The following is a 12901-nucleotide window of genomic DNA, read 5'->3' as shown; positions in this document are numbered from 1 at the left end:
GCAGTGTGGGTCTTACAGGCCGATCTCACTGTTAAATGTAGATGCCAAGGTGCTGGCGAAGGTCTCAGCCATGGGAACTGAGGATTGTGATCCGCAGGTCACCCATGAGGACCAGACGGGGTTAGTGAAGGGGAGGCAATGAACGGCAAAGTGCGGAGGCTCCTGAACGTTATTATGATGCCGGCGAGAGAGGGGGAGGCTGAGATAGTGGCGGCGATGGCCACCGAGAAAGCCTTCGATAGGGTAGAGTGGGAGTACTTGTGGGAGGTGCTGAAGAGATTCGGGTTTGGAGAGGGGTTCGTCAGGTGGGTTAGGCTGTTGTACAAGACCCCGATAGCGAGTGTGGCCACAAACAAGAGGAGGTCTGAGTACTTTCGGCTGCAGAGGGACGAGGCACGGATGCCCCTTGTCTTCCCTGCTCTTTGCATTGGCGATTGAACCCCTGGCTATGGCACTGAGGGAGTCGAGGAATGGAGGGGGCTGGTGTGGGGTGGGGAGGAGCTCAAGGTGTCGCTCTATGCGGACGACTTGCTGCTATATGTGGCAGACCCGGTTTTGGGGGGGGGGGGGGGGGGGGGGGGGAAATGCCGGAGGTAATGAGGATCCTCAGGGAGTTTGGGGATTTCTCAGGGTACAAGCTCAACATGGGGAAGAGCCAGTTGTTCGTGGTTCACCCAGGGGACCAGGAGAGGGGAATTGGCGATCTCCCACTAAAAAGGGCGGAGAGGAGCTTCAGATACTTGGGGGTCCAGGTGGCCCAGGAGCCAGGGGGCCCTGCATAGACTTAATTTTACGAGGTTGGTGGAGCAGATGGAGGAGTTTAAGAGGTGGGATTTTCAAGAATTGGATGACATTGAACATTAGGGAGGGGGGTTCAGAATGTATAGGTTATTGGTGATTATGTATGGGAGGATGGTGGATTCTGGATTCCTTTTCTTTCGTGTTCTGTATTTAAAACATTGGGAGCTGTTGGCCAGGGGATTGCCATTGTATGTTATTGTTGGTGGGTGTAAATTTGATTAAAATGTGAAAAAGGAGAATGAAAATATATATATTATTTTTTTATATAGACCTCCTTTAGCCAGTCGTTGGAAGTTACCACAAGTCCCACGATGTCAATGCAGGAGTTTCTCAGTGTAATTCCTCAACCCAACCACCTTCAACTATTTCAAATGAAACTTAATTCCATCATAGAGTCAGAAGTAAAGTGTGAAGACATTGCAAAATGTTTGGTACCCTTTATGACTCCTCTGGTATAAGTAGTCCATGCCAATATGCAGCAAGAACTGGACAACGTTCAGGTTTGGGTTGCTAAGTGGTAAGCAACATTAACACCGCTTAAGGGATATTCAGCAGCATTACCATCGGCGTTACCATCACGGAGTCCCCATGATTAGCATTTTGGGTATCATCATGGATTAGAAACTGGACCGGGCCACTCAAATACATCAGCCATAATAACAGGCAAAGTTGTATTTACGTACAAGGTGAAGGTAGATAAGCTTATAAACGAGATGGGAATATAGAAGCTAATGCCTAGGCATTTCTAGTCAAATTCCTAGGTGTGCACATCACCAAAAATCTGTCCTGGTGCACCCACGTCAGCACTACCACCAAGAAAGCACAACAGTGCCTATACTTCCTCAGGAAACTAAGGAAATTCAGCATGTCCACATTAATCCTTACCAATTTTTACAGATGCATCATAGGAAGCATCCCATCTGGCTGCATCACAGCTTAGTATGGCAACTGCTTGGCCCAAGACCGTAAGAAACTTCAGAGAGTAGTGAGCACCACCCAGTCCATCACAAGAACCCGCCTCCCGCCCATGAGTATCTACACCTCCCGCTGTCTTGGGAAAGTGGGCAGCATAATCAAAGACCCCTCCCACCCGACTTATTCACATTTCCAACATCTTCCATCGGGCGGAGATACAAAAGTCTGCAAGCGCACACAAACAGATTAAAAAACAGCTTTGCTTCTTCCCCGATGTTACCAAACTTCTAAACAATCATCTTATGGACTGACCCGATTAATACCTCACTCCTGTATGCCTCACCCGATGTCTATGTATTTAAATTGTGGACCTTGTGTTGCGCTATTATGTATTTTAATTTTATTTTCACATACTAAATGATCTATTTGAGCTGCACGCAGAAAAATACTTTTCACTGTACCTCGGTACACAGGACAATAAAACAAATCCAAATCCACTCTGCCAATATATATGCAAGTGTATGCTTAGGAACTGCAATTTGTCATAACTCCTGCATTAAAAGTTCAACCCAACAAAAATAAATCATCTGCTGTGTAATAGATCACAAAAGGCATTCAGCACCTCGCAGGTGATGAAATCGCAGGAGTTAGTGGCCAACTTACAATGGTAAAATGGAGCATATGTTACATTAATTGTACCAAAATGAAAATATGGAAATGAAATTAAAAGGAAAATTAACTTTAAAAACATCACAACAACCAAAACAAAATTTATGCAATTTCCCAAACATTTTAATGGTATTTCCCTTTGAAAACCTGACTCGTACCTTGATTTTTGTCATCTTCATCACTAGAATTCCAACGACCTTAAAAGAAACATAATTATATAACATATTCACTCCCAAAGTCAACCAATCTAACATAATGAAACAACTAACTACTGACGAGCAGAGGGGAAAAGAAGAGAATTCATAGAGGTTTTAAATTGAAGAGTTTTGAAAAGAGTTACTAGGAAGCCAATGTTTCTGGTGGTTGGGAAATCAGTTGCGAGGTGTTCAATGATAGAGACCTAGGAGCACAAGTAAGCCATTCAGCCCATCTTGTCTGCCCTGCCATTTAATGAGATCATGACTGAGGGATTGTCAATTTAAAATCATCAGAGTGCGGCGGGTGAGGAGAATATCTTAAAAGAGTTACTGGAACATGGAATCTGCTGCTTCCGACAGTGCTTCAGTCAAGTGCATTACATAATTTAAGGGAAAACCAGGTAAATATTGAAAACAGAGGAAAGCACAAGGCTAAGGGAGAAATTGGGTCACAGAGGTTAGTTTTAGCCAGCTCTATGAAACAGCCAAAGAGAAGATTTTTTGGCCACCTCCTATGCTATAAACATCCATGCTACTAAATAAACAGCCCACCTGCCAGTCTAGAAGATGATCCAGAAAAGGGCTCTTCATTTCTACCTCGGTAACCACCTGCAATTCGAAATTTCAAAAAGAATAACTTTCAATTCACTAATTTGGAAACTAGGCAAATACAGTATTAAACTGCAATCATAACCAGAACTTCTGAAGGGCCAAGATTGACTTGCAATGTTAACTTTTCTGTCCACACATGCTGCTTGACCCGTTATTTTAGACTTCCAAAATCTGCAGCATTTGACTTTAAATCTTACACAGGAACTGGCTTTTGTAGCATTGCTTCAGGGGATGAATGACAACATCTTAGTGTAGTACAGGGCTGGGTCACAGATAGATGGTACAAAATTGGACCCTCATAGGGAGCGGTATGGTAGCAGTGGTTAGCACTGTTGCTTCACAGCACCAGGGTCCAAAGTCCGATTCCTGGCTTGGTTCACTGTCTGTGCGGAATATTCACGTTCTCCCCGTGTCTGCGTGGGTTTCTTCCAGGTGCTCCGGTTTCCTCCCACAAGTCCCAAAAGACGTGCTGTTAGGTTATTTGGACATTCTGAATTCTCCCTCTGCGTACCCGAAAAGGTGCCAGAGTGTGGCGACTAGGGGCTTTTCACAGTGACATCATTGCCATGTTAGTGTTGATGCAAGCGTACTTGTGACAATAAAAGATTATTATTATTCCTTCTGAGCATCACCGCCTTATGTAATTTTCTCATTTCAAGAAAGCATTTGCCTGGAAGGTTTCACACTTTTGGAGGATGTTTCTTGCATTTCTCTATAGGTTTCACCTCATCGGAGCTATTTGATTAGTGAATAATGTATTACATGGCATACCATTTGAAGCTCTCATTTTGCCACCACTCTCGTTTTCACCACCTCCCTCCCACAACCCTTCAGGTTTCATCAGGTGGAGGATAACGTGCAGTCTCATCTCAAATGAAAACGTGGATGGTGGATACTCTGGTTGCAGAGTTCGTTAATGCTCAGTCCATTCACAGCAGTCCTTTTGCCACAAACTTCTGTTAACAAAGGATAGCACAAGGATGCATTTGATATTTCAAAGTTTCCCTTGTTCTTTTGAAACTACGTTGGCTTCTGCTTTTGATGGGCTACATTTTCGGAGCCCACAAATAAATCATGTAAATGGCAATTGACTAATCCACCCAAGAACACCACATCAATATTAACCATCTTACTCGCTTTCCCATACCACTTCTCATTTCTTTCCAAGCCCTGCAAGAAATTAGTCGTCGTTCTTAGAATTCCAGAAATCGCCGATCCAGAAATAGCCCACCATCCTTCTTTGAGACTGGCTTTGAATTCTCAGTTTCTTCAAACTGTTTAATAATCATAATATTTTTTAGTGTCACAAGCAAGCTTAAATTAACACTGCAAAGAAGATGCTGTGAAAATCCCCTAGTCACCACATTCTGCCGCCTGTTCCGGTACACAGAGGGAGAATTCAGAATGTCCAACTCACCCAACAAGCATGCCTTTTGGAACTGGAGCATCTGGAGGAAATCCACGCAGTCACACTGAGACTGTGCAAACTCCGCAAGAACAGGGACCCAAGCCGGGAATGGAACCCAGGTTCCTGGCGCTGTGAAGCAACAGTGCTAACCACTGTGCTACCATTTCACATCGACAAATCAGACACTGGTTTCATGGAGCCATCAGCAAAATGGACTTTCTCACAACAGGTGGAAGCCAGGTCAAACCAATTATTTTGCACTAACTCGTGGCAGCTTCAAATTCAAAAAGATGGCAAGTATTGCAGGCTCAGAGTCCTCATGCAGGAAGGCAATGGGCGACCACTAGGCAGAACGAGAGAGAGTTAGACAGGCAGTAATTGGTACTCTCATTTTTTTTTCTTATAAACGTAAGAGATGTTTCACTGCAATTGTATAGGGCATTGGTGAGGCCACAACTGGAGTATTGTGTCCGCTTCTGGTGTCCTTATCAGAGGAAAGATGTTCTTGCTATGGAGGGAATGTAGCGAAGGTTTACCAGGCTAAATCTTGGGATGGGTGGAATTGTCATACGAGGAGACACCAAGTTGGGTAAGATGATATTAATTGGAATTCAGAACATAAAATTCTAACAGGATTAGAAGGGGCAGACTCTGAAAGAATGTTCCTGATGGTGGGGTGAGTCCAGAACTACGAGGTCATAGTCTTAAGGTTTACCCCTCATCCTCAAACGGAGGCGAGGAGAATTTTCTTCACCCAGAGAGGAAGTGGTGAAACTGTGGAATCACTAACACAATGTAGTGGAGGCCGAAATGTTGTGTAATTTCAAGAAGGAATTAGATACGATTCTTGGGGCTGAAGGGATATTGGGGGGCGGGGGGGGCATGCAGTGAGGAACGAAGAAAGAGAACTTCAGAAACTGGGGATTCAATGGATTCACACCGTCATGTCAATATTTTACCACAGGAAGTCAGCCATGTATATCTCTCCCACCAGGAGGAAGTTCCTTCTGCAGTACAATTCCAGAGATGGCATAGCCCTTCAGGAAGCATGGTGGCACAGTTGTTAGCACTGCTACCTCACAGCTTCAGGGACCCGGGATCAATTCCAGACGGGTGACTGTCTATGGGGTCGGTGTGGAGTTTCCCAGTCTGCGTGGGTTTCCTCCGGCTGCTCTCCCTCAGTTCAAAGATGTGCAGGTTAGGTGGGGTTACTGGGTTATGGGGATAGGGTGGAGGTGTGGGTTTAAGTAGGGTGCTCTTCCCAAGAGCCGGTGCAGACTCGATGGACCGAATGGCCTCCTTCTGCACTGTAAATTCTGTGGGAAAAGATTCAGTACCTTGCTCAAATGGTCTTCACACAGGACTTGCTATTTAAGTCATACTACATTGATGTTTTTGTTGGGCTGATCCTCATACGAACATAGGAATTGGCAGGAGTAGGCCATTTAGTCCCTCGAGCCTGCTCAGCCATTCAATAAGATCATGGCTCCAGCATTCCCAACTACCAGGTAATCTTTCACTGCCCACCGCTCATCAAGAATCCACAGAGTTCTGCCTTAAATTATCGAAGACTCTCCTTTTTACAACATTGGACATTGCACCCATTCCAGCCCAAGAACAATAGCCAGCATATAAATACTTCACGAATCTAACAAAATCAGCCCAGAGCACTCATGAAGGGAATGAGGGGAAAGGGAAGAAAAAGAGAGAAAGGAAAGAGAAGAAAAAGAGTTAGCCGGCAGGCCATGGTTCCAAATGCACTCATCCAAAATCCTATCTAGGCTGACAGGCTAATTACCTTCACAATCATGAAATAGGATATGAAATACTAGGTCAAAAAGAGGGAGGGTTGTAATAATGCGCAACATCTCACCTCTTGTTGCAAGTGCAGATTGAAAGCCTGCTCTTCCACGACTTAGACCAAATCCACTACTTCCACCTACCAATAAAAAAAAAAGAATTATAATTCAAAACAGATGATTAATTTACAATGCAATGTAACAAATCTCCAATACAGTGATGGTGCAAATACAGGATATCCCAGGTTTGGGTCACGTGGATATCAAAGAGGAGATATTTGGGGGGGGGGGGGGGGGGGTGTCTTGCAAAACATTAATGTAGTAGACAAGTCCCAGGAAATTGCTGAGGCCGAGATGAATATTTGTATCCTCACTGGCTACAGGGGAGGTCCCAGAGGATCGGAGATCGGCCAATGTTGTTCCTTTAAGGGTAGCAAGGATAATACAGGTAATTACAGTGAGTCTTTTGTCAGTGTTAGGGAACGAGACAGGATTTACTTCCACTGGGAACTAAATGGACTTATTAGCGAGAGGCAACGTATGTTTTGTGAAGGGGAGGTTGTGCCTCACTAACTTGATCGAGTTTTGAGGAAGTGACGAAGATGATTGATGAGGGTAGGGCAGTGGATGTTGTCTACATGGACTTCAGTAAGGCCTTTGACAAGGTCCCTCATGGCAGACTGGTACGTTTCACCTGATCAGAGGTGAGCTGGCAAAATGGATACAGAACTGGCTCGGTCATAGAAGTCAGAGGGTAACAGTGGAAGGGTGCGTTTCTGAATGGAGCACTGTGACTAGTGGCGTCCCTCAGGGATCAGTGCTATGATTTTGAGGAAAATGTCACTGGTTTGATTGGTAAGTTTGCGGATGACATAAGGTTGGTGGAATTGCGGATAGCAATGAGGACCGTCAGAGGATACAGATCAGTAGGAGACTTGGGTGGAGAGATGGCAGATGGAGTTTAATCCGGACAAATGTGAGGTAATGCATTTTGGAAGGTCCAAGAGAGCTGGAAAATATACAGTAAATGGCAGAACCCTTAAGAGTATTGATAGGCAGAGGGATTTGGGTGCACAGGTCACAGAAAGTGGCAACGCAGGTGGAGATGGTGGTGCTTGCCTTCATCGGCCAGGGCATCGAGTTTAAAAATTGGCAAGTCATGTTGCAGCTTTATAGAACCTTTGTTAGGCCGCTCTTGGAATATAGAGTTCAATTCTGGTTGCCACACAGCTGGAGGCTTCGGAGAGGGTTCAGAATAGATTTACCAGGATGTTGCCAGGTACGGCAGGCATTAGCTATGAGGAGAGGTTGGATAAACTCGGTTTGTTCTCACTAGAATGACGGAGTGTGAGGGTCAACCTGATAGACGTCTACAAGATTGAGAGACATGGACAGAGTGGATAGTCAGAAGTATTTTCCCCCAGGGTGGAGAGTCAATTACTAGGAGGCATAGGTTTTAAGATGCGAGCGGCAAGTCTTTCTTTTTTTTTATATAAATATAAACTGTGTGGTGGGAGCCTGGAACCTGCTGCCAGAGGAGGTTATGGAAGCAGATAAAATAGTGACTTATTTAAAATAAATTTAAAGTAAAATTTAAAATAAATTTAAAGTAAAATTTAAAATAAATTTAAAGTAAAATTTAAAATAAATTTAGGAGGCGGGGGGTCTTGACAAATACATGAATCGGATGGGAAAAGAGGGATATGGTGCCTGGAATGGTAGATGATTTTAGCTCAGACAGGCAGCATGGTCGGTGAAGGGTTGGAGGGCCAAAGGGCCCGTTCGCGTGTTGTAATTTTCTTTGTTGCCAATGATCATCAGTATGGCTCATTGGTGGAGGTTGCGTCTCTCCGTTCTGCTATCCTGCATCATCAACAGTCCAGAGAGTCAGGGAAACTGCGCCTGTCCTTGCAAGGACTTTGCATTGGACAACAGAAGAACCTGTCCCAATAGATGTAGACTTCTCAGCAGCTTGAACTGAAGATTCAAAACATGATAAGCGTTTGGCCTTCAGACATCCACTTAACAAGGGCGGCATGGTGGCACAGTGGTTAGCACTACTGCCTCACAGCACTGAAGTCCCAGGTTCGATCCCGGGTCACTTTCTGTCTGGAGTTTGGACATTCTCCCCGTGTCTGCGTGGGTCTCACCCCCACATGTTGTGCAGGGGGATTGACCATCTTAAATTGCGCTTTAATTGGGGAAAAAATTGGATACTCTATTTATAAAGAGAAAAAGACATCCACTTAACCATAACAAAAATCTTCATTTCAGAATACTTACAACACAATTATGAAGTTTAAAATATCCTCACCAGATTGACCACCAAATCCACCTCTTGCGCCAAGGCCACTTCTGCCCACAGGGCTATCGCTGCCAAAAGGAGCGTCTCCACTTGCTTTCACAGCAGCTTTAAGAAAAGAAAGTTTACATTTGGGAGATTGGACTTCAAATTATCTATAAAACATGGCTCTTATATTGGATATTCCATTTAGGAAAAGAAAACATTTGCTAAATATTCCAGTGACACAAGAGGCAGACAATTAAATAAAAATGATGATTTTAGAGAGAAAGGTTGGTAGGTAGAACAGCAGAGAGGTGGGGTAAAAAGGAAATGGAAGATGATGCAGATGAACAAAGACACCCAGGGATCAAGTGCAAGCAATGAAATACAAATGTGGGATATAATCCAGAAAGAAACAGGTAAAAACAGAGCACGGTTGACCCCTTGTTTTGAAGCCCGAAAGTAGCCATTTAGCCCTATTGTTCCATGTGTTTCCAATGAACCTCCACCTGTACTTCATCGAAACTCATTAGCAGATCCTTTTATTCCATTCTTCCTCAAGCATAGACCAATTGTCTCCATTCTACTCACCTCAACTGTTCCAAACAACTTTCTCTTAAATTCCCTACTTCATTTATTACAGATCATCTTGTATTTATGCCCTTAGTTCTGGTCTTGCCCACAGGTGATGCACCTTTTCTATTGTCTACCTTACCAAAGCCTTCCATAATCTTGAAGAAGTCTTATTATGTCACTCCTCAAGCTTTTAAGTATAAATTCTCAATCTCAACTAGATCATTAAAGTGAATCAGAGTAGAGAACTTGTTTAACGAGTCTCGTGTCAAGCTCGTAGACCATGTAGCAAGCCCAGCAGAGCTGAAGTGTGTGGTCAATGCTTTGATCCTGGCCAGAGCGAGAACACAAGTGTTGCTGCACTGATCCTGCCAATGGATTTGCAGGATCTTGAGATGCCTGATGTACATAGAGCACGTCTCAGAAACATGTGGATGGGTGGCACAGCAGTTAGCACTACTGCCTCACGGCACTGAGGACCCAGGTTCGATCCCGGCCCCGAGTCACTGTCCATGTGAAGTTTAGACATTCTCTCAGTCTGTGTGGGTCTCACTCCCACAACTCAAAGATGTGCAGGGTAGGTGAACTGACATGCTAAAGTGCCCCTTAATTGGAAAAAAAAAGAATTGGGTACTTTAAATTTTTTTAAAAAGAACCATACAGAAGGGTGGGTCTCACTACAGCTCTGTAGATCACAAATGGATTTTGATAACCAGGGTTGCAGTGCTGTGTGGTGGGGTTAGGTTGGTAGTGAACCTTTTGTCTTAAGAGCACCCATAGTCTTGATGCGCCTCAGTAAAGATGTTGACAATTGCTTGAAGCTTGGCCACTTCTTCCACCCACCAAATTCTGTCGCCCTGAAAAATGGGAAAGGGATCTGAAAGACTAGAAGTGAACAGATGTGCATTTCTCCAACTCTTACCATTTTGTGCATTAACTCTTGGAAATCCAGCACGATCACCTCTGCCGAACCCACATCTTCTTCCACCTCTGCTGTCAAAGTCATTTTCGTTTATAGTAACAGATTCTGCAAATCCTGCAACTGCATTATAGCGACATTAGATGATTAAAATCCAGAGCAAAGCACTGTCCAATACTAACAAAATCAAAATCCAGCGTTTTGTTTTATTCTGCCATCACACAAAGACAGCAAAAATGTAACAGCCGTATCTGCCAGTTGGAAAGAAGGTAATTACTGAAAGATAAAACACACACACACACAAAAAAAAAAATCACATTTCCTTAAAGCCATAAATGTTTCCGTTCCAGTCATCAATCAAATTACACCCATCTCACAACAAAAATATTCAGATTACCAATTGTAATATTTGATTTCACAAATATTTCAAACAGATGATCATACCAGAGCATCATTTAAAGGTACAAGTGAGTCATAGATTGTTTATTGGTATATTTTAGCGTGGGATTCTAAATGGTCATCAATACAAATTTTGAGATCCTAATTAGAATAAGGCAAATATGAACGCAGCAATAAAATGGCAGAATGCAGACCAACATCCACATCTGCCAGAGCAATAAACCAACATGAAAGAAACTACAAGGGTGCATTAATATGCAGCCAGCACCTAGCAGAGCCAAATTTGCAAGACTAAAACACCAAATGATCAGTTCCAGTAATACCAGTAGCAGAGCCAAACAAATTTAGAATTACTATCTACACTCCATTCATATCAACAATCTCAGCCAAAGCAGAAACACATTGCAACCCTTCACAATTTCCTAGTAGCCAACTTCACAACCCAATAAATGGATGATCTCCGACCAAATTATTTTTTCTGAAACATCAAGCTTGCATTGACACGGGGCAGCACGGTGGTGCAGTGGGTTAGCCCTGCTGCCTCATGGCGCCAAAGTCCCAGGTCCGATCCCAGCTCTGGGTCACTGTCTGTGTGGAGTTTGCACATTCTCCTCGTGTTTGCGTGGGTTTCGCCCCCACAACCCAAAATATGTGCAGGGTACGTGAATAGGCCACACTAAATTTCCCCTTGGAAAAAAATTAATTGGGTATTCTAAATTTATAAATAAAAAAACAAGTACGTGCTGACACTCCTGGGATTTCACCCAAGTGTCAGTACTTCACCTTCATGCCGTATCCCAGCATTTGTGAACAAGTAAAGGGTGATTGAGATCACAGCCAAACTCAATCCAGAGACATTTCCCAAGCAGGGTCACTTGATAACCATCAGCGCCAAGCTTTCAATGCAGGAACGGCAATGGTTATTTGGCCCCAGAAACTCAAGAAAACATTACAAGGCAAGAGAGGCCGTTGACAACCATGGAACCCTGCACTGTGGGGTCCCAATGGTTTATTTTCTACACCGATTTCCTGTAAACACAAGCCAAACTATCAAAGTCTTGCATCTTTCTCTGCTTCAAACAGTTTTTATCGTCCCTTAAAAATTAATTGCGGGCAGCACGGTGGCACAGTGGATTAGCCCTGTTGCCTCACGGCGCCGAGGTCCCAGGTTCGATCCCGGCTCTGGGTCACTGTGTGTGGAGTTTGCACGTTCTCCCCGTGTTTGCGTGGGCTTCGCCCCCACAACCCAAAAGATGTGCAGAGTAGGTGAATTGGCCCCACTAAATTGCCCCTCAATTGAAAAAAAAAATGAATTGGGTACTCTAAATTTAAAAAAAAATTAATTGCATTGGAAAAGCGCTCTTATGATGCAATTATACGGTGAAAAGGAATTTCACGTACTCTGCACAGAAAATTTATATAGGACTCATCACCAACTCCCCAGTAGAGGAAATATTATTCCCCACATGTCTACTGAAGATTTATAGTTGTAACTTCGCTCTTCTCTCTGTTCAAACTCTTCAGCTCCAGTGAAATGAGGCATAGCATCTCCGGTTTCTCCTCAAAACTTGGGCCTGGATAGTCACCACAGAGGGTCACAGTCAAGGTGAAAATGGCAAGACGAGCCCAGAAATCGGATATCCAGCCCCCGAACACAGCACTTCCTATTTTGGCAGAGGCGGGACTGGAGCAAGGCCAGGATTCATGCATGCACAGTTTAAAGTGGAAGCTGGTCATAAACCACCAGCTGCCTCCACTGAAAGTGGGATCCTTGTGGGCCAGCAACGCGAAACCCGAAGTTAGGTCAGGTATGAACTTTGTGGATTTGTTTAGATAGCCAGGGTACCCGTTTGAAGAGGCACAGTACCCCTTTAGATATTGGCCTGGGACATTTTTAGGAGAGCAGATGCCCTGCATTTTTTTAAATAAAAGTGCATAATCCATTACTGTCAAGCTCACTGAAATGGCCAACAAACCGATCAAATTCAGTGCCAAAAAAACCAACTGTCAATATATTTTAAAAGATCAGCTCTTTGAAACAATGTTCAGGGGAAAAGTGCTTGCTATGGGTACAAGGCCATAGGTTTGCATGGAGGTCATGGGATGGGTACATGCCGGGTGGGGCAGTCTGTTTTGTTTTCCATTCAATCTTTCACTTGCCAGTGTACAGAGGAAGGCCTTCCCACCTCCACAGTCATTCAAGGGACAGAAAGCAGACATTAACCCAGTCCACCCCCCAGAAAGAAAATCCCAACTTCTGGAACTATTTCCAGGTTGGGTTTGCAGAGTCAGGAATGACCCCACTCTTGCACCCGATCCAGTTAC

At 44.0% G+C, this 12901-nt stretch overlaps 1 protein-coding gene across 11 annotated transcripts in view; it reads right to left on the bottom strand.

Annotated features, from left to right (window-relative positions):
• ddx4 (DEAD (Asp-Glu-Ala-Asp) box polypeptide 4) overlaps nucleotides 1-12901 on the bottom strand; it is a 137419-nt gene that overhangs the window by 44941 nt on the left and 79577 nt on the right. For all 11 annotated transcript variants that reach the window (XM_038790920.1, XM_038790925.1, XM_038790921.1 and 8 more), the window contains 5 exons: nucleotides 10181-10300; nucleotides 8716-8811; nucleotides 6476-6541; nucleotides 3135-3191; nucleotides 2544-2582 (listed from right to left, as the gene is read on the bottom strand). In XM_038790920.1, coding sequence (XP_038646848.1) covers nucleotides 2544-2582; nucleotides 3135-3191; nucleotides 6476-6541; nucleotides 8716-8811; nucleotides 10181-10300 — 378 coding nt within the window. The remainder of the gene's footprint in view (nucleotides 1-2543; nucleotides 2583-3134; nucleotides 3192-6475; nucleotides 6542-8715; nucleotides 8812-10180; nucleotides 10301-12901) is intronic.

The sequence above is a fragment of the Scyliorhinus canicula genome, chromosome 3 (assembly GCF_902713615.1).
Source record: "Scyliorhinus canicula chromosome 3, sScyCan1.1, whole genome shotgun sequence".
Classification (NCBI taxonomy): Eukaryota; Metazoa; Chordata; class Chondrichthyes; order Carcharhiniformes; family Scyliorhinidae; genus Scyliorhinus; species Scyliorhinus canicula.
This window is presented reverse-complemented; position numbering and strand designations above follow the sequence as displayed.